We start from the raw sequence: 22,448 nt of genomic DNA, 5'->3' as shown, positions 1-22,448 counted from the left end.
TTCTAATTTTAATATTTAATATTTGCGTATAATTTTAGTGCTTATATTTTGTGTTTACCTTACGTGTTCTATTTTCGTATTTTATTTGTGTGTTTAATTGTTGTGTTAACTTTTCTAATTTATTTTCATATTTAAATTATGGCTCATAAAAGTGTATTTGGCATAACCGATCCATTTTAAAAAAATAGTAAAAAAAGTAGTAAATGTGCTAGTTGTAGTAATCCTAATCTTAATCCTTCTCCTAGAATTAGAAAACATATAGATGAAATGACTCATGCTGATAAAACTTTATTTTTCCAACCCCTGCATTTTATAATATTAATTTAGAAAAACAACTAGATCATGAAACTTTACAAAGACAATTTGGCAATGATATTTTTAATGGGAAAGAAGAAAATGAGGAAGAAGAATTAGATGAAACACCCACTAGTCTAGTAACATAAGTTCCAACTCAGAGTCAATATCGGTTTGGAGCTTTACCTCATGTACCTCCTGTAGGGATAAGGTTAAGGTTAATCGTACGAAAACATCACTTGTATGAATTTTTTTTGAATATGATAAAGTCAACGAAGTTGCTATATGTGCAAAATGTAATGCACGATTTGCACATGGAAAATCAGGTGGGGTGCGAAAAAATTCCGGATCCTAACAGCGGTATTGGCGCTCCTACTGGATCTGGCGGGATTCTAACTTTTTCCAACAACAGCTTCGCCCTGCTTCTGGTAGTATGATACGCCCCTAAAACAAAGATAGAGATTGTGAAAATTTAGCAAAAATGATAAATATGTGTGGCTTACCTTTTATTTTTCCTTCTCAGCCTGCCTGCTTTTCAAGATTTTTCTAACACCACAGTTAGAAATGATACTTTTATTCATTGTGTATTTTTCCACTTAGACCGTAAAATGTCTATCACATTTGATATAGGTCGTAGTCCTAATGGTAATGCTTATTTAACGGTTACATTTCATTGGGTTGATCATCACTAGAACATGCAAAAACGTATTATTGATCATAAATTTGTTGCTTCAAAACACATTGGAGCATATATTGCAACGAATGTTCTATAAATAGTTGATTTTTATCGGCTCGTCGATAAAGTTTTAACTACATATTAGATAATGCTTCTGCTAACACCACTGCAGCAACTAGCTTAAGAGCTAGACTTTGTCCAATTAATCCAGAAATTTTTCATGTTACATGTGCATGGAATATTTTTAAATTGATTGTAAAAGATGGTATTAATTTATTTTTTGAGGCTTGTAATAAAGTACAACATGCTTACGGCTATATTTTTCGTGCTAATCAAGCGAGTAAAATTCGTGAGTTTAGACAACAACGTTCTAATACTGACCTTCCATATAGAAAAATTCCAAAATATATTTATACTTGGTGGAATTCTACTTATGAGATGCTTAAAGTTGCTTATGATTATCGGGTGACTATACATAAGGTATTTAATATACATAATGGTATCCTCGCTGATCAAATTGTTGAGTCTGATTGGGATGAGATCAAAGAGCTTACTAAATTTTTAGAAAATTTGTATTATGCTACAAAATAATTTTCTTGTATATATTATCCTACTTCTACACAAATATTACGGTATATTTATGGATTTTTTGTTGTATTTGGTAAGTATAAAATAAATCAAACTTATGCACTGGCCGTTAATGAAATGATTGCAAAATTTAAAAAATATTTTTTCTTATTCCCCAAGTTTATTTAATTTCTACTCTACTTAGCCTATCTTTAAAATTAAGAGGTGCAAATGAACTTATTCGTAAAATTTATGAGAATTTAGAAATTCAAGAAAATGAACAACCATCTCTCGAAGACTGCAAGCTAGCATATATTCTTATGCTAGATCAATATTTAATAGTTATAAATCTATGACAACAGCAGATGATGAAAATGCTCCTACTGCTTCTAAGGCTAGCGTAGAAGTTCTATGGGAAAGGATGAAGGATATAATGGGTCTTGATTCCTCTATTGACGATGAACTTGATTCTTATCTTATTCAGGGATTGGAATGTATTAAAGACGAAAAAGGCAACAAACAACTTTTTGCATGGTGGAGGGAGCGTGGCAAGGCATTTCCAATACTTTCAATAATGGCCTGAGATATACTGGCTATTCAAGCATCATCAATAGCATCGGAGAGTGCTTTTAGCGCGATAAGATTTCACATCAAAGATCATAGACATTCATTAGCGGAGGACAGCCTAGAGATTTTCGTCTTATTCAAAGATTGGATTAATTCAGAAAGAAGAAATCTTGACTTTGAAAAATTAACCACTAGGGAAGAAGAAGAAGAATGACGGCATGGAACTCATGGAACATCAAGCAACATTGTCAATTCCAGAACAATGATCGAGAGAAATTATAGATCAGTTACAGCGAAGCCATATAGGAGCTTACAAATATTAGTATGATAATTTGTAATTAGCTAATAAGAGGCCTAGTTCAAACAGAACCCTTCATAGAAAGTGGCTGCATAGATTAGGTGCTCTTCAAAAGACTTGTATATGTATGTGAAATTTGAAAGTTCTATTAATAAAATAAAAGGATTTAGCCTTGTTTTTTTTATTTATGAATTGTCTTACTTAGTTACTTTATAGCTTGAGATTATATTAAATAAATTACAAGTTTATTATAATTACTCAAATATTTTTTGTTGCAAGTCTTTTGTTTTAATATTTTATAATTCTTTACTTAGTTTTTTTTATAATTTATTAAGTTTATGTTTATTAAATAAGTAAAAAAACTAGCCTTTGCAAACTTTAAAAACTTAGTCATTGTCAACTTTTAAAAAAATAACCGTTGCTATCTATAAAAAATTAGTCGTTGCTAAATTTAATGCTTAAATATTTAAAAGATTTTTTTAAAAAAAGTCCACTCAAGGCCCACGTACCGTTTCATCCCGTCCTGTCCCATCCAGTTTGTTAATGGGATGGGATGGGCATACCGGGTCGTCCCGTTTAAGGCCCGTCTCGCTACCGTCCCGGTCAAATGCCGTCTCATCTCGATAATTTGGTCTCTTCCCGTCCCGACCCATCCCGTTTGACAGCCTTTAACCTGCGGTAAAAGCAACATGTCAAAAGTTAGGAAACACAAGGAAACTTATAGAAGGATATCTGGTAACTTTTTAACAATATGGGTATTTGGAAATTTGATGGTCCATGCCTCAAAATTTTAAATTCCTGGTGCAACAAAAATACAGTCAAATCTCTCTATAACAGTCTCGTTTGTTATGATATTTTTGCTGCTATAGTGAAGTGTTGTTATAGAAGACATATATTAAAACATAACATAAAAACCGATACTGAAAAAACTTGGCTTTTATAGTGAATGACTATTATATAGAGATGTTATAGAGAGTTCTGATGGTACCAAGTTAAAACCATGTCTAGCTTTGTCTAACTTCCTCTTTTTCCAAATAACTTTCTAACTGCAATGATAACGAGATAAAGTATGCGGAGATTAGTATCACCAGAAATTATTATAACCTCACGTTATTTGGTCACTTATCATCATCCGAGAGCTTTTATACGTAGTCAGACTTGCATTCCTTTATACTGGTCTCTTATATCACAAATGGTCAACTAAACAAGTCTAAACTAACTACTCTATTCCTACCTTTACTTTGTGTTCCATGTTAGAATTGGGGTATATTACTGTCTTAAGTAATCAGATGACTAGATGATCTCCATAATCTAATTAGATAGAAATTTCACATCATGCTACCAAGAACCTGTTATTTTCATAGTACAACTACTATCCAGCCAGTGCCGTTTACACTATGTATATAAGGTCAAATATTTTTCACCATGTACATATATAAGATGTTGAATCCCCTTATCTTTTTCGCGTGTTTACCTTTATAATTGTTTGAATCCCCTTGGTGAAAATACTGCTTCTGCCACTACCTGCTACCTCCCACTAGCACAACTACCATGGAACAATGTCCATCAGAGCTTAGACAGATAACTGGTAAAAACTGGTAGCCATAAAACCAATGAGGTCTAAGCCAAGCACTAATATCCATAAAAATTAACAATTATAGATCAGCTCTTCAGTAGAGTCAGTTTTTGGTAAAAATAGCTGCTATTAAGATAGCTTTACATAAGAAATTAGTACCATGTTCAGGTGAAATCTTAATGCAAAACTGCTAAAAACCAATCAGGTCTAAGCCAAGCACTGATATCCATAAAAATTGACAATTGTAGATCATCTCTTCATTGGAGTCGGTTTTTGGTGAAAACATCTGGCTATTAATATAGCTTTACATAAGAATTAGTAGTACCATGTACAGGTGAATGGAATTGGTCTCTCAGATGCAAAAGCAGTTTACACCAAAAGAATATTTAACCCGTTAACCCTACCTCTTTAAACCATATGTACTCTTCTACCCTTAGAGGGGAGAAGCATTCCTAACTTTGTTTTCAAAAGAAGAAACTTTGAAGGAACGGAAAGGCCATGTTTCATCAAGAATTCCTCCAACACTTTAAAGTCAACAAAGAATCCAGAATCTACAGGAGGAACTTCAGGGGACAATATGTTGAATCCTGTGGAAACTGGTGCCTCTGAAGGTCCAGAAAATAATCAATCATCATACAGAACGTCCAAATCGAGTGTGCTTTCAATTAACTGAGAAAATCTGCTTACCTCTGTTGACTTTGCAGGGTTAGGATTATATACCTTACCCAAATTGTTAGTTTGGGTAACATTTGTTTCCCAACCAAAGTCAAAATCTTCGAAACTTAGACCAAAATCATTTTCGCCTTGATATCCATGTTGGGAAGTACTTTGGCTATCAGATGATGAAATTTGCTGTCTACATAGGTTAGGTTGGCAAGCATAAGTGTTCTCGTGCCTGCTTCCAGAGGCACTTCCTGTCCTAGCAGGGGAAGGCAAATGGCCATTGCAGGGGATTGAACTTCTAGATGAGGTTCCATCATCTGGATGATTGGACAACTGGGACACCGAAGATTGCTGAGGCAAATTGTTAGTAGAGTTTCCGGCTGCATACAGTTGAGAGAACATTTGGGCTTCAGATGATAATGGGTTATTGTACATATTACCCACCTTTGACTGGGAGGATACTGCATTTTCAGATGAAATAAAACTTTCAAATTCACTTAGAACACTAGGAAGTGTAGATAAGTGAGGTTGAGAAGGTGATGAATTAGCATAGGGTAGAGAGAATGCTGGAGCTTCTGAAGACGCCGAATTTGCACATACACTAACTTGTGACTGAGAGGGTATCTGAGGTTCCATTGGTGCAAAATTTGCAGATGCATCCACAAACCTAGACTGCCTAGGTAATTGAGGTTGGAATAAAACAGCATTTGCACCAAGCATGCCAGCACTGGGCTGGGAGGATATCTCAGGTTCCATCAGTGCATAATTTGCAGATACACCCACAAGACTAGGCTGCCTAGGTAATTGAGGTTGGACAAAAATAGGATTAGCACCAGCTATGCCAGCACTGGGCTGAGAGGGTATCGCAGGCTCCATTGGTGCATAATTTGCAGATACACCCACCAGAGCAGGCTGCCCATGTAATTGATGTTGGGAAGAAACAGCATTAGCACCACGTATCTCAGCATTGGGCTGAGAGCGTATCTCTGGTTCCGTTGGTACATAATTTGCAGAGGCACGCGCAAGACCAGGCTGTTTATGTAGTTGATGCAGTTGACGTTGGCAAGAAACAGAACTAGCACCAAGTATACCAGCATTGGGCTGGGAGGAAGCAAGATATTTATTCGAGCCTACAGGCACCCTGCCATAAAGCTCTTGCCACCTAGCCACTGAAGAATGAGTTCCACCAAATTGAGGCACAGAACTAGCACTGGATGAATTATACCCCGATCTACCAGTTGCCAAAGCCTGTCCAGATGACCCTGCCCTTTTGAACGCTGTTCGGATAGTTAAAAACTGGGGACCCATGTGACTAACATTGTGCCTTTTGTCCCTTGGACTAACGTTAATGCTTGCATTGCGCAACTGTTGAGAGACAACATGGCTATGAAATTTGTCTCTACGATCAGTAAGTTGCTGTCTCGCTAAATTCGGTAACCCAGGACTGCTTGACATAGAACAAGGACGAATTGGGGCTTGTCTAATTCTTTGGTTCTGTGGCGGATAATTAGGTGATCTCCAAACCAAACCTGGAGCTTGGTTAGATACGGGTGGGTGAACAGATACTGAAGTATTAGGGCCTGGAGGGACCGATAAAAGCGCTATATCAATTTTCCTTGTGCTTTGTCTCTGTGATTTCCAATACTTCTCCTTGTCAGTAGCATGACAATGGGCAACACCAGTGCACCAGTAGACACAGGGAGCAAGTGTGTCACAAACGTAACAATGGCACTGAAATTAAGAGAATAGTGATCAAGATTACAAATTTTTGCACAAAAAATGGACTTCAAACAAAGGATATAATTACCTGATCACAGTGCCTTTCATGTGGAGTAGAACCAAAGGGATATTTAGCACAAAGATGTCGTGGATGTGGATAATCTCTGCAGGCAATCTGAAAAAAGTAAGACAAGCAGAAGAAATCAATGGCCGAAAAACACCTCCAAACTCCCAAGAGAAAGAATGTAAGTCATATATTGGACAACTGTAAAAACAAATTTTGTAAAAATGTACATGGAACAAACAAGGAGAATTTTCCATTCGGCACTTCTTACTCCGCAGAAAATTGCAATGTTGCTGATTACATTAAGTGCATTAGCCATTGAATAAGTCATCAATGTGTCTTTGTGCATGCTCATAGTGGACACAGCCAGCCTTCATCATGTGGAAAGACCATGCAGGTGAACTATTGCATAAACAACTATTTCAGTATCGATTACAAGTTAAGCAAGCTCGATAGAGGGACAAGGTAAGACATGACTTATGTATTGGTCATTCCCTCAATTACATGGGTTATCTTACTAAGATAAAGGTGCAGACAATCTCATCTCCAGAATGGAAAAATTGTCGAACAGGGGCAGGGGATGTAACGTTATCCACATAATTCATATCAAGGGAAGAAAAAAAGTCGAGAGGTTTGGCAGTCAAAACCCGAATTGATTTAAGGTTACCTTGTTGAAAATGTCCTTTGTCATACTTAGGTAAAAATAAATATGTAATACATTGTATGGAGGGAGGGAGGGAGGGAGGGAAAAAAAGGGAGGGTTGAGCGGAATCTAAAATAAAGTTATTCATCGAATCACGTAACTCCATGGTATGCTCTGATCACCATCTAGCTAACGTGATAGGGAGACTACTATCACTCAGTCAGTTTCACTTCCTAAGGGAACGTTACATGGAAATGGTACAGTTAAAAGTTAACCAAGCTTCAATGTTTGACTTTTTGTAAGAAACACAGTTTATAGCAGAGAGAGATGGCAAGAGTGGACAAAATCCAAACTGATGTAAGGTGCCTACCTTGTATACAATTTCCTCATTACAGGGGTTGGAATATTACAAAATGTTGTATATAAGTGAAATCCAACAGTATGACAATGTCCGTTATGAATTACCAGGGTTCAACTAGAGAGATGATGATATGTCCACACATAACGGAAATAATAAACAGGTAAGGGTGCAGTTCAATTCATCAATGCCATTCAGGCATTCACTGCCAAATATATAAATGGAAGAAGCAACATGATAGACATTCCATGGTATATGTTATTTATCTGTCCGTTCTGATCTTGTCTCTTTGAAGCATAAACCTTAAAGTCACTGAGGCTTGAGCCAGCATTATGGAGACCTCTGACCTGACTTCCCACCAGATAAATGATAGAAGCTTCTTGTCGAGATAAAGGACCCCGTCCTTAAGGGAATCCATTTAACTGCACCCACTTCGGTAGAGGAAATATCAAAAACACATGTTCTACATATGGTGTTGTCTTCTGGTGCTGCAACTGTGGTCCAAATAGAAAATCAAAATCCTTTGGAATCAGACCACCATGATTTCTAGTGTTAATTAAGATAAGTTCCTAAACATAGCGCAGCTAAGGAGTCATCTATCACCTATGTGGCACAAACAAGTCAACTCAAGTCTCTTGCCTCACCAACTCTATCTCGTACCTACTAGATTTTTTTATTCAGAAGCCTAAAACTCTAAAATCAGTAAACTTGCCAAAGACTTTGATTGTTCAATCAATTTAGCAATACATATGTTCTTGTACAGGAACGAGGTATGATATGGAGGCGTGAGTGGACAAGGGCTTTACTTCTCTCTGATAGTTCATCTTCCATGCGCGGCCACTGATGTTCCCTCCTCCACTTATCCATAGTCGTGGACATTCACATCTTTCAAAACTTCAGTGAATGTCTCTTCTAGTGAGCCTTGCCAGCTTTAAGGGGAAAAAAACACATCCTCTCAGATGAATTAATAATCGTGCATATCGATTTGAACTTGTTCATACTAATGAATGGCTAAAAATAGTGAACAGAGAACGACATCAGCTTTACGTCAGGGCCCCCGTCCCTCCTTCCTCCCACTATGATGAGGGTTCATCTAGGCCGAGAACGGGGACTCATAGGAACGAGAGAGGTATACCCCCTATTATTTGCTCACAACTTGTGTTTCACCTACAAAAATAGTCTACGCCCCGGAAAAACTCGAAACAAAGGTGAAGTGGCTGCCAAAGTTAAGGTCTGACCCAAGTACCAGAAAATCCGACGCCCTCTGCGAATTCCACAAGACACAAGATTGCATCGCCCTACGGCAAGAGGTGGTGAACATGTTGCAGCAAGGACGCCTCAAGGAGCTGCTGAGCGACTAGGGAAGGAACACCTTCTCCAGGGGTCGAGAACGTCAAGGCCCACCGAAGCCGCCCTCACATGCCCGCACCATCAATATGATTATTGGCGGCAACGATGATGCCTCCATCAACGGTATCAAGTTCACCACCACTCACAAGCTCAAAAAATCGATCACCCACGAACGGTATGATGGACTCGAAGAAAGTATCATCTTCGACGAGTCAGATGCCGACGGTTTGACTTTCCCTCACAACGATGCTCTTGTCATTACTTTACGAATTTCAGATACTGATGTAAAGCGTATCATGATAGATGATGGGAGTGGAGCGTGCATTATCCAACCTCGAGTTCACGCCCAGATGAGACTCGAGGACAAGATAGTGACACATTGGATCACATTAACCGGTTTTAACAATGCAGGTGAACGGACCTCATGAGAAATCACAATCCCCGTTCTTGTCGGTGGCATAACTCTGGAGACAACGTTCCACATCATGGACCATGCACCGCATACAATGCCATAGTAGGATAACCATGGATACATCCTATGAGAGTCATACCCTCCAACTTATACCAAGTGATTAAGTTCCCAATATACAATGCCATAGTAGGATAACCATGGATACATCCTATGAGAGTCGTACCCTCCAACTCATACCAAGTGATCAAGTTCCCAACACCTTGGGGAATATTCAGCATACACGGGGAACAACGCACGTCTCAGGAATGCTACCGCATCGCCATGGATGGCTCGACGATCCAACAAAAGAAAGATAAGGAAAAAGAAGAATAGCAATCAACAAGGTCGATGTCGACACAAGAAGAGACCAGGGATGTCATCACAGGCCCCGAAACGCTCGAAACTACGGATTCAACTATAGAGGACCTCAAACCCATTCAATTAGATACCTGCAATCCGGCAAAAAGGCCTACATCGGCTGCAAACTTCGAGAACCAGATAAATTTAGTTAATTTTTAATAACTAATGCATATTTGTTTGCCTTCAGCTATGCAGATATGTCGGGCATCCCCAAGGAGATTGCCACATGCAAGTTAAACGTCGACCTATTCTATCCCTCTATAAGGCAGGTCAGGCGGCAAGCTAGGCAGAAATTCAACCCCATCATTAATGATGCCATCCACGAGGAGGTAGAAAAGCTATTAGAAAATGGCTCCACCAGGGAGTCGAAATACCCAAATGGATAGCCAACGTGGTGATGGTCAAAAATAAATATGGAAAATGGAGGATGCGCGTAGACTTCACAAACTTAAACAAAGCGTGCCCGAAAGATTCATTCCCGTTGCCACATATCGACCAACTCATCGACGCAACGAACGGGTACGAGCTGCTGAGTTTCCTAGACGCATACTCGGGCTATAACCAGATACTCATAGAAGAAGAGGACTAGGAGAAAACCACGTTCATCACCCATACAGGAACATATTGTTATAGGGTCATGCTGTTCGGGTTGAAGAACGCAGGAGCCACTTATCAAAGATTGGTCACAAGAATGTTCAAAGACCAACTTGGCAAGACCATGGAGGTATATATGGATGACATGCTGGTCAACTCCGTAAGGGAAGAAGACCATATCGACCACTTAAGGGAAGCTTTCGACATACTAAGACAGTATGGGATGAAACTAAACCCAAAGAAATGCGCATTTGGCGTAACCTCGGGAAAGTTTTTGGGTTTCTTAGTGTCATAACGAGGGATCGAAGTCAACTTGGACCAAATCAAGGCTATCGACAGGATACCCGAACAACTGACTACTAAGAAGCAGGTCCAAAGGTTGACTGGCCGAACCGCCGCCCTATCGAGATTTATCTCGCGGTCGTCCGATAGATTTCACAAATTTTTCGACGTACTCAAAAAGGATAACGACCTCGAATGGACGCCCGATTGCGTACAAGCACTACAAGAACTTAAGATGTACCTATTGTCACCGCCTCTGCTCTCACAGCTTGAACCCGGGGAACACCTCCTCGTCTAACTCGCCGTCTCCAAAGTAGCAGTAAGTGCGGTCCTGGTGGAAAAAAATAAAGGTACACAATCCCCTATTTATTACATTAGTAAAACACTTGTCGACAGCCGAAGACGAGATACCCACACCTCGAAAAACTGACCCTGGCACTGATCGTAGCTTCGAGGAAGCTTTGATCCTATTTCCAGTGCCACCCTATCTCGGTCGTTACCATTTTTCCTTTAAGAAGCATTTTACATAGACCCGAGTTGTGCCAAATGGTCCATCGAGCTAAGCGAGCACGACATAACATATCAGCCACGAACAACGATAAAGTCGCAAAACTCGCCGACTTCGTCACGTACTTTAGCGCAAAGATAATCCATGAGGTCAAGAAGGAAGCCGCTCAAGCTTCTCTTCAAACACAAGACCTCTAGGTCCGATACATCGACGGCGCATTCAATGCTTCTAGATCCGGACTGGGACTCATACTCAAGGTCCCTACCGACGAAGTAATTCGCCAATCCATAAGATGCCCGGATATGACTAACAACAAGGTCGAGTATGAGGCCGTAATTTCAAGGTTGAGACTAGCACTCAAATATGGGGCGAGGCGGTTGAAACTCTGTTGTGATTCACAGCTCATAGTCAACCAAGTCATAGGGACTTTTCAAATCAAAGAACAAAGGTTGTAAAAATATCAAACCGAGATCTCTAAGTTGCTGCCCAATTTCGACAAATGCCAGCTCGACCAGATCCCGTGACCTCGGAATGTCGAAGCAGACGACCTCGCCAAATTGGCTGCAGCCACCAAAAGCATCACAACCGGGGATAAAAGTGTAATCCATCTCCTCAATTCGTCGTTAGACCAAATGGAGGTAAGATCTGTAAGTTTAACTTGGGACTGTTGTATTATCACCTACTTGCAGGACGACACACTCCCAAACAACAAAAAGGAAGCTAAAAAATTGAGAATGCAAGCGGCCAGATACAGCCTCCTTCATAACGACTTGTACAAGAGAACATACGGCGAACCTATGGCGAAGTGTTTGGGTCCAAACCAAACCCAACGCGTTCTCGAAGAAGTCCATAAAGGCCACTACGACGCTCATTCTGGTGATCAAACGCTCATTAGGTGCCTCATACGGGCAAGATACTACTGCCCACCATGAAAAAATGCACCTCAGAACTTGTAAGGAATGCGAACAATGTCAAAGATACGCCCCAATAATTCACCAAGCAGGCACACATCTTCACTCGGTCACCTCCCCATGGCCGTTTATCAGATCGGGAATGGACATTGTGGGCCCCTCCCGACAGGGCAAGGTAATGTGCGATTTCTTCTTGTTTTAACTGACTATTTCTCTAAATGGGTGAAAGCAAGAGTGTTCGCTCAAATACACGAATAAGAGGTAATCGCCTTCATATGGAAAAATATCATATGCCAATTCGGCCTACCAAGGAGTTCAGTTGCGACAACGGACCCCTGTTCACGGGAAAGAAAACTGCTAAATTCCTCGAGAAATGGCACATTAAGAGGATACTTTCAACCCCTTATCACCCAGCGAACAACAGGCAAGTAGAATCCTCCAACAAGTCCATATTAAACATCATGAAGAAAAAACTCGAAGAAGCCAAGGGATTATGGCCGGAAATACTCCCAGAAGTATTATGGGCATATAGAGCCACCTCGAAGACAAGCACAGGAGAGACACCCTATTCTCTGGTCTACGAAACTGAAGCAATTATACCATTCGAGGTCGGAGAGCCCAACCTAAGGAACTCCCATGCAAGCGGCACTAGCAATGACGAGAGTAGAAGGCAAGAGCTCGACGTGATCGACGAATGAAGAGACATGGCGTACATAAGAATGATCGCCCATAAGCGGCAAGCGAAACGTTACTATAACAAAAAGGCAAAGGTCCGACCGCTAAAAGTGGGGGACTACGTACTCAAAGCCAAAACCCAAGCAAGCAGAGATCCACGAGAAGGCAAACTGGAACAAACTAGGACGATCCGCACGAAATTATAGCCAAAGCAAACAAGGGTTCATTCCAACTAGAGACAATGGAAGGAAAACAGTTACCAAATAATTGGAATATCAGCTACCTCAAATACTTCAACTTCTAAAAGGAAGAAGCCCCCCCCAAGGCATACTTTTTTTCTCTCACTAAGTTTTGTCCCATTAGGGTTTTCTCAAGGAGGATATTAATGAGGCAACGAAAGCGACGCTTCGAGTCCAAGTATGCGAAGACCGGACTGATTTCTCTTTCATTTCCCGACTCCCCAAGACTCTCCAAGTCGAACAATGAAGGGACTAGATAGACCAGGACTAGAACGCCAACTAATGCCCAAAGTTTGTAACTTTCTCCAATAATGTAATCAGAGCAACAACGTCAAAGTAATAGAAACTTACGTTTATCAAAACCGTCTTAACAAAAGGTTAAGTTCGACCAAGTTCGAACAACACCTACCAGCCCTCGGCCGCGATTTGACAAAAGGCCAAGTTCGAACAACACCTACCAATCCTCGAACGCGATTTGACAAAAGGACAAGTCCGACCAAGTTCGAATAACACCTACTGGCCATCGGCCGCGATTTGACAAAAGGTCAAGTTCGACCAAGTTCGAACAGTACCTACTGACCCTCGGCTGCGATTTGACAAAAAGTCAAGTTCGAACAACACCTACCGGCCCTCGGCCGCTATTTGACAAAATGTCAAGTTCGACCAAGTTCAAACAACACCTACCTGCCCTCGGCCGCGATTTGACAAAAGGTCAAGTTCGACTAAGTTCAAAGCCAGTACGTCGCCTCCTTCGCGAATCGATCCTGGATAGTGCTTTCCACGGCAGTTGTATACTTATCTTTCAGCTTTACGTAAATTTCTTTACTCCTCTTCTTCCGCCGAGCACTCTCAATCTCTAAAATAACCGTCTACAAAACAAAGAAACGATGTTAGAACCTACAAGGAAACTAAGGCATAAGGAAAAGATCGGATGACAGTCGTACTTACCCTGAGAGCGAGACCGACAATGTTATTCGACAAAGTAACATTGTTTATCTTCTCGAGGGTCACGCCCTCGACTTCAAAACATAGAGGACCGAAGACAGGGATTACCCTCCTCGATATTTACAAGCAGATTACGATCCATTGGGATTGCAATAGTCCTAAAGCCCCCCTCCATCTTCACCTCAAGTTGGGTGAGCGCTTATCAATCATCCTCAGCTCATCCAAATCCATGTCGGAATCGGATTCGGCGCCCTCCTCAACAACAAACTTTCCTCTATCACCGACAAATGAGGAGACATCTATTGTAGCCCTAGAGGACGACGCCTCCTCTTGCTTCAGAAGTGCGAGGCCATCGTCAAACGCCTCCTCTTCGACCGCTTCCCCCTTAGCACGCACCGGTGCATCCAAATTCATCTCTTCTAATTGTGGGGCCTCGGAATCCACCCCAGTACTTTCTCTGACATGTATTATGGCCGTCTCTCTAAGAACGAAGTCGCCCCCCTCAGAGTCAATGGCCATTGTCCCTCAGCATCTACGGCCCTCCTCTTATGAGGCCTTAGACACCCATCGTCGAGAGAAACGTCATTGTCATCGTTAACCAGCGAGAAGAGTTGAGGAGCAGAAGCAGCAGTTGGGACGAAGGCAAGTTCTTCGACCGCAGTAGCCAAGACGGGGGCAGATGCGGAAAGTATGTTGGTCGCAACGGGGTCAGAAACCAAAGGCATAGCAGCCTTCCTCCAAAAATAAGGCACAGGTGCCCGACTCCTCCGAGAAGACCCCTACCTTGGAAAGAAAGAGATGGGAGTTAGTAAAGTAAGCCGACATACGACAAAGAGTATGATGACCACGGCCAGAGAAGAGAAGGGAAGAGAAGTACCTGTTGAGGGATGAGCTGGCCTAAACTTCTTAAAAAAGCTCGGCCGGTCATAGATCCCTACGCGTGAGGGAGAATCCGCTCGACCTAATCGACAACACGCACGACTAGGGAAGGAGGCTGGTTGTTGGATGCAAGAAAGGGAAAATCATCTAACTCAAGGTAAGCAAAGAAACAAAAAAAGAAAAACAGGCCACTTAAGTGTATAGTTCCAAGCCTCAGAGAAGCCGCCGACGCTAGCCACAACGTCCTCAGTTCTGACATAAAAGAAGTTAAGCCAGAACTGACGACTAGCCTTGTCGTCCATCTTCACCAGCAAGCACTTGCCTCCACGGTGGCGAAGGTTTAGCATTGTTCCCCCGTAGAAGCTAGGGGTGAACAGGTGCACCAAATGTTGCAGCATCAATTCGACCCCGGCCAGCTCGGCAAATTTGGTCAACATTCTGATAACTTTGTAAACATCCGGTGCAAGCTGAGTAGGGCAAACGCGCAAAATTCTTCCACCAAAGAAAGAAGAGGGAACGAGTAACCGATGAGGAAGGGGTAGGCGTATAAAGCACAGGACGATGAACCTGCACCACGTCCCCTTCAGCCGGGAAGACCAAACTTGGCTTTGAATTCAACCAACTCTTTGGATGTCGTCCTCGATAGAAAATTCTCGGGTGCCGCGTCTAGTAATCGGGTGAGAACAGACCTGGCATCGGGGTTACAAAGGAGTATCTCCCCCACCAACGAGGAAAGCTTCCTCAGCAATGGCGGAAACACTATCCTCACGAGTAGGAAACACAACCTCCAAGGGAGCAACGCGACTCCCTTCACCAGCATCTAAGGATATGTTTGACATACTTTGAGATAATGAAGAAGAATACAACAAAGAGAGGTTAGGGTACGGTGTAAGTAATGGAACTGGGAAAGAAGTTTCAAAGAAAAAGGTTGATATCTCAAAACTTTAAGAGAGCGAAATTTCAAATCCAAGTTTAACAACCCCTATTTATAGAAAGTAAGGCACCAAAACCCGAAACGTTCTCTTAATGGGCACCAAACCTAAAACGGCTCACCATAATTGGCATCGGAATCGAAACGGCAGATCTACTCAAAGGTCACGCGCAAATCGAAGCGATGCGTCGGACACAGGCAACATCATGACGCATGACGTCGTGACATCACCCCTTCTCTTGGACCAGATGGCTCCAACAAATCACCCGAAAAATTTAAGGGATTTGAAATACGCAGCCCACAAAGAGCTACGTTGCCTGCTCGCCACGACAACTACGACCCATATAGTCTGCCCGATGAGATCGACCATGAATGACATTATCCGCTCATTGAACTCGTCTGCGAGGACGACCTCAACAAGTAGATGGACTAACTATATGGGCCAAAAATTACCTTTGATATGAGTAAAGCATATTAGCATTAAGAAGGCCCTCATGGGCTACCACGTGTCACCAGTACGACTTCGATAAAGGCCTGTCCAAGGTCGAAGTGGTCTCTTAAAAGGTGAAGGGCAAAGCCGATGAAGTTATTGAAGATCAAGGTCGAGGAGTCAGTGAAGGTCAGGGTCAAGGTCGAGCACTCATCGTAGACAGAGTAAATAACGGCTAATTTTAGGATAAGTCATTAAAAGAGAATATTCTAGTGGATATTCTCTGTACTTGTACTATTAGGTAATTGTTCCCTATAAATAAAAAGAGACACAATGATAAGAGACATAAAATATTCACTTGTAAGAAAACACATTGACTTTCTCTATAGAATTTAGCTTTATTGCAAACATACAACGTATACCTTTTTCCTAAGATTATTGGCTAACTTTTCCACTCGATCCAAGAACAATCTGAACATTTGAAGGCTTATCAATCATTCATCATTGTCAGAGGGAATATCCATAAATCTCACCCCTTTTCGGGTGACACACACGTTCTTATTTACTTAAATGTCATTCTTTGCTATTTATTGTTATTTAATGTTATCCCCATCTTTTTGGGTCATTGAATACTATTAGTGTTGTCAATATTTCATGTCATTCGGATAATATACATATTATCTTATTACAAAATCAGTTAACGTATCTTTTGAATATTAATATTGGCTAAGATTGACTTTATTTTATTAAATCTAATTAGTTAAGCCCAGATCTAAAATTTGGGTAAAAACACCTACGTCTATCAATATGATACCACTAGCTAGCTGATGCAGGTAAATCATAAAAACAACTCGATACTTCCATAAAAGAGAGCAAGTTTGAAAACCCCAAACTCAACGTTGGCTGAAATTAAAAAGAAAATCAACATTGGAAGATTCTTTTGCCGATAATTGTTCAAAATCTCATAATGCATACCAAGGTTAACATGTGCTTTCTAGTTTTACGCAAAATAAGAATTGCTCTCAGCCAAAAGTGAACTCGATGCAAAAGCAGTCCTGTTATGAGCCCAATTATAAACCCAGATGAAAAACAATATAAATGTATCATACAAATTGAGCTTCCAAATGCACAGGTAGTGTTCAGATTACAAAATTTTCCACCCTTTTCTGTTTCCCTATCCAAAAAAGGACAATTTATAGGGTAAAGCGCGCTTAAGCCCCGAAGCGAGGCGCAAAACATGTTGAGCGCTTTGCCTCACTTAGAAGGCGCATCAGTGTCGTCATCAAGGCTTTAAGGCATAATTTTCCTTGCCAATGGACATTTGTTATTTTACTTTATTCTCCAAACTTATGACTCTAACTTCTCAAGCCAAAGTATCTATATATATCCCTCCTACACAGACATTACATAGTGACCCCTCTCATTTTCTCCGCCTAGTGACCCGCCCTCCCCCGTTTTCTACCTTTACGCTTTTCTTTGTAGCCTTTTTATGACATATGTATAAGGAGGTATCTCACTTTAAGATCTTTATGTGTTTGAAAGCTAGTGAACTTCAATAGGGTTTTAGATGGAGAAATTTCTTTTTCTGTTCATTCACAGATTAGAGGATTCTTCCATATCACCAAAATAAATTTCCGGCAAACGTTAGAAGCTAATAGCAAAAATTCAAACTGTAAAATCAGAAATATCAGCTCTTTTGGAACACTACAGTCATAATCTTTCCATCTTCTTTTATATTTTATTTCCTTTGCCATTTTGTTACTAAACTAGAACTTGCCAGCACTAAGTGAATACACTACAAGAAGCAATTAAGCAAGCAAAAACGAAAAAAAACATCAATTGGGAAAATATCAACAAAAAAAAAGGTGCTATCTTTGCAAAAAATAAAAAAATAAAAAATAAAAAAATTACCTGACCCTTTTCGCTAACTACAAGCAAATCATCAGAATCATCACCACCTCTCTCGTTCTCAACTTCAACAGGCTTCTCTGGGTCTTCCTCCAAAACCACACAATCATCATCATCATCGTCAGGCTTAGCAGTAGCATTACTTACAGACTTCAAATTTTGCTTCGATGGGTTCATGATAACTTCCCCCACTACCACCACATCGTCAGAAGAATCGTCCTTTTTGCGTCCATCCCCTTCATCCAAAAGTTCCATTATCCACGAATAGTCATCGCTCCCTCCGCCGTCGCCGCCCACTTCTTCATCAGAGCTTATATCGAATATCACTCTCTCCGGATCAACCATCATGCCCATTGACCCGTGAATCGAATTTCCTCAATTTCTTCAATCCCCCCAAAATGTCACCCGTTTCTCTTTGCCCAATTTTCAAACAAAATAACCAAGATTTTGTAAAATAAACAAAATCTAGGTTTTAAATAGAACAACAAAGAGAATACTAAGGTTTGTGGAAAATAACTCGGAAGTGTACACAGGTGAAAGAGAGAGTGATAAATTAAAACTATTTTACCCAATTTAAAACAAATTTGAAAAGAAAAAAAAATTGGATTATGTGTTATAAAATAAAGACCGTAAAGTAAAGAAAAGTATAGAGAGAAACTGATATATTATTCGAACTCAAACTGATGTATATAATGAATTGAAATCTCTTTTTTTTTATAGAAGAAAGGAAGCTGCTATGTAAGCTGCTACTATAAGCTGCTGTGTAAGCTACTACTACAAGCTGCAGTGTAAGCTACTATAAGCTGCTGTGTAAGCTGTTACTACAAGCTGCTGTGTAAGCTGCTACAAGCTGTTGTGTAAGCTGCTGCTGTACCAGATATGGATAATCTTCTACTGAGAGCAATATTTATCCATAACGGAGTACTGAATGGATAAGCTTATTATACCCGGTATGGATAATCTTCTACCGGGGGTAATGTTTATCCATAACTGGGTACTGAAAAGATAAGCCTATTATACCCGGTATGGATAAACTTCTACTGGGGGTAATGTTTATCCATAACCGGGTACTGAAGTGATAAGCTTCTTCAGGAAGCTTATTTACAATATAGTACTAAATAGATAAACATATTTACGGTGGAGTCCCATATGGATAAGCTTCTTCAGGAAGCTTATTTACAACGGAGTACTAAATGAACATCCATAATATAATATATTTATAACACTCCCCTTGGATGTTCATTAAAAGATAATGTGTCTCATTAAAATCTTACTAGGAAAAACCACGTGGGGAAAAATCCTAGTGAAGGAAAAAGAGTACACATATTTAGTAATACACATTGCTAGGTGCCTCATTAAAAACCTTATAAGGAAAACCCTATGGGAAAAAACCTTAGTAAGGGAAAAAGAGTGCATCACGTATTTTACTCCCCTGATGAAAACCTTGTTTCAAATATTTGAGTCTCCGCATTCCAATCTTGTATACCATCTTCTCAAAAGTTGAAGTTGGCAAAGATTTAGTGAATAAATCTGCTGGATTATCACTTGAACGGATTTGTTGCACATCAATGTCACCATTTTTCTGAAGATCGTGCGTGTAGAATAATTTTGGTGAAATGTGTTTCGTTCTATCTCCTTTTATAAATCCTCCCTTCAATTGGGCTATGCATGCAGCATTGTCTTCGTATAAAATTGTGGGTCTTTTCTCACATTCCAAACCACATTTTTCTCGAATAAAATGAATTATTGATCTCAACCATACGCATTCCCTACTTGCTTCATGAATAGCTATTATCTCAGCGTGATTTGAAGAAGTAGCAACAATAGATTGCTTTGTGGATCGCCATGATATGATAGTACCTCCATATGTAAATACGTAGCCGGTTTGAGATTGAGCTTTATGGGGATCAGATAAATAACCTGCATCTGCATAACCAACAAGGTCTGCACTATCTTTGTTAGCATAAAACAAACCCATATCAAGAGTTCCCTTTAAATATCGCAATATATGCTTAATCCCGTTCCAATGTCTTCGTGTAGGAGAAGAACTATATCTTGCTAGTAAATTAACAGAAAATGCTATGTCAGGCCTTGTAGCATTAGCAAGATACATTAGTGCACCAATTGCACTGAGATAGGGTACTTCGGGACCAAGGAGTTCCTCGTCCTCTTCTGGAGGTCGGAACAAATCCTTATTCACTTCAAGTGATCGAATAACCATTGGTGTACTCAATGGGTGCGCTTTGTCCATGTAAAAGCGTTTTAAGACCCTTTCTATATAGGCAGATTGATGGATAAAGATCCCGTCTGCTAAATATTCAATTTGCAAACCAAGACAAAGTTTTGTCTTTCCAAGATCTTTCATCTCAAATTCTTTCTTAAGATATTCAATTGCCTTTTGGAGCTCTTCTGGAGTTCCAACAAGATTTATGTCATCAACATAAACAGCAAGTATAACAAATTCTGATGCCATTTTCTTTATAAAAATACATGGACAAATAACATCATTTATGTAACCTTCTTTCAGCAAATATTCATTAAGGCGATTATACCACATGCGCCCAGATTGCTTTAAACCGTACAAAGATCTTTGTAATCTGATTGAATACATTTCCTGAGATTTTGCATCAGGCATTTTAAATCCTTCAGGAATTTTCATATAAATTTCATTATCAAGTGAACCGTACAGATAAGCTGTAACTACATCCATTAGATGTATTTCAAGTTTTTCATGTAGTGCTAAACTGATGAGATATCGAAATGTTATGGCATCCATAACAGGTGAATATGTTTCATCAAAATCGACTCCAGGTCGTTGTGAGAATCCTTGTGCAACAGGGCGAGCTTTGTATCTTTCAACTTCATTTTTATCATTCCTTTTTCGCACAAAAATCCATTTATGACCAATTGGTTTTATACTAGCAGGTGTTTGGACTACTGGTCCAAAGACCTCTCTTTTAGCAAGTGACTTCAATTCTGATTGAATTGCCTCTTGTCATTTTGGCCAATCAGATCTTTGTCGACATTCTTCGACAGATCGAGGTTCAAGATCCTCACTATCTTGCATAATATTAAGTGCAACATTATATGCAAAAATATTATCCACCACTATTTCAAATCGATTTAAATTAATCTCATCACCGTTCGAACTTATTAAAAGTTCCTCTCACTCACATGAGCTTCGGGTTCATTGATTTCTTCAGGAATCTCAGAACTAATTAGATTTTGGGTCTCTTCAGGAGATCCCTTCATAGTATCGTTTTGATCATTTGTCGATTTTCTTTTTCGAGGATTTCGATCCTTAGAACCCAAAGGCCTACCACGCTTCAGGCGTGCTTTAGGTTCACTAGCTCCCATGCTAGTAGATGGTCCTACTGGGACATCAATTCGGATAGACACATTCTCTGCTGGGATATGTGACTTAGTTATCCTTTTCAAATCAGTAAATGCGTCTGGCATTTGATTTGCTATATTCTGTAAATGGATGATCTTCTGGACCTCCTGATTACATATAGGGGTACGGGGATCAAAGTGAGATAATGATGAAACTTTCCACACAATTTCTCTTTTGATTTCCTTTTTCTCTCCCCCTAATTGTGGGAAATTTGTTTCATCAAACCGACAATCTGCAAATCGAGCAGTAAATAAATCTCCTGTCAATGGTTCAAGATAGCGAATAATAGAGGGTGATTCAAACCCAACATATATTCCTATCCTTCTCTGTGGTCCCATCTTACTACGTTGTGGTGGTGCTACTGGCACATATACAGCACATCCGAAAATTCGTAGATGGGCAATATTTGGTTCATGACCAAAAACTAATTGTGATGGACAATATTTATTATAATGTGTCGGTCTGAGACGGATAAGTGATGCTGCATGCAAGATAGCATGGCCCCAAACAGTGGTGGGCAATTTTGTTTTCATAAGTAGTGGTCTTGCTATCAATTGCAGGCGTTTAATAAATGACTCTGCAAAGCCATTTTGAGTATGAACATAAGCTACAGGATGTTCAACTTTTATCCCAACTGATAGACAATAATCATCAAAAGCTTGAGATGAGAATTCTCCAGCATTATCAAGGCGAATGACCTTTATAGGATAATTTGGGAATTGTGCCCTTAATCGAATTATTTGGGCTAATAGCTTTGCAAACGCCAGATTGCGAGATGATAGTAGGCACACATGAGACATCTTGAAGATGCATCTATTAGGACCATAAAATATCTAAACAACCCACTTGGTGGGTGAATAGGTCCACATATATCCCCATGTATACGCTCTAAAAAGGCAGGGGATTCAATACTAACCTTCATCGGTGATGGTCTAGTGATCATTTTTCCTTGATAACAAGCATCACAAGAAAATTCGTCATTTGTAAGAATCTTCAAGTTCTTTAATGGATGCCCACTCGAATTTTCAGTAATTCGTCTCATCATTATTGATCCGGGATGGCCCAAACGGCCATGCCAAAGCACAAAAGTATTTGAATCTGTAAACTTCTGGTTTACGATAGAGTGTGCTTCAATTGTACTAATTTTTGAATAGTATAAGTCAGAA

General features: G+C 40.1%; 1 protein-coding gene and 1 long non-coding RNA gene across 3 annotated transcripts; both read right to left on the bottom strand.

Moving 5' to 3' along the window:
* Nucleotides 1–410: 410 nt before the first annotated feature.
* Nucleotides 411–3,074, bottom strand: LOC142176426 (uncharacterized). The gene is made up of 2 exons (XR_012705029.1): nt 2,912–3,074; nt 411–738 (listed from the first exon to the last, which is right to left on the bottom strand). It is a non-coding gene; the product is annotated as an uncharacterized LOC142176426 (long non-coding RNA).
* A 1,129-nt stretch (nt 3,075–4,203) lies between these two features.
* LOC107780091 (uncharacterized) lies at nt 4,204–18,483 on the bottom strand. Of its 2 annotated transcripts, XM_075244130.1 has the most exons (4): nt 17,892–18,483; nt 6,449–6,535; nt 4,666–6,372; nt 4,204–4,583 (listed from the first exon to the last, which is right to left on the bottom strand). In XM_075244130.1, the coding sequence occupies exons 1-4, from the start codon at nt 18,240–18,242 to the stop codon at nt 4,530–4,532; spliced, it is 2,199 nt and encodes a 732-aa protein (XP_075100231.1). In that variant the 5' UTR covers nt 18,243–18,483; the 3' UTR covers nt 4,204–4,529. The 2 variants fall into 2 exon arrangements, with proteins under 2 accessions (XP_075100231.1, XP_075100230.1); XM_075244129.1 differs by having other exon boundaries at nt 4,464–6,372.
* Between the last annotated feature and the right edge of the window lie 3,965 nt (nt 18,484–22,448).

Source organism: Nicotiana tabacum, chromosome 22 (genome assembly GCF_000715075.1).
Source record: "Nicotiana tabacum cultivar K326 chromosome 22, ASM71507v2, whole genome shotgun sequence".
Classification (NCBI taxonomy): Eukaryota; Viridiplantae; Streptophyta; class Magnoliopsida; order Solanales; family Solanaceae; genus Nicotiana; species Nicotiana tabacum.
This window is presented reverse-complemented; position numbering and strand designations above follow the sequence as displayed.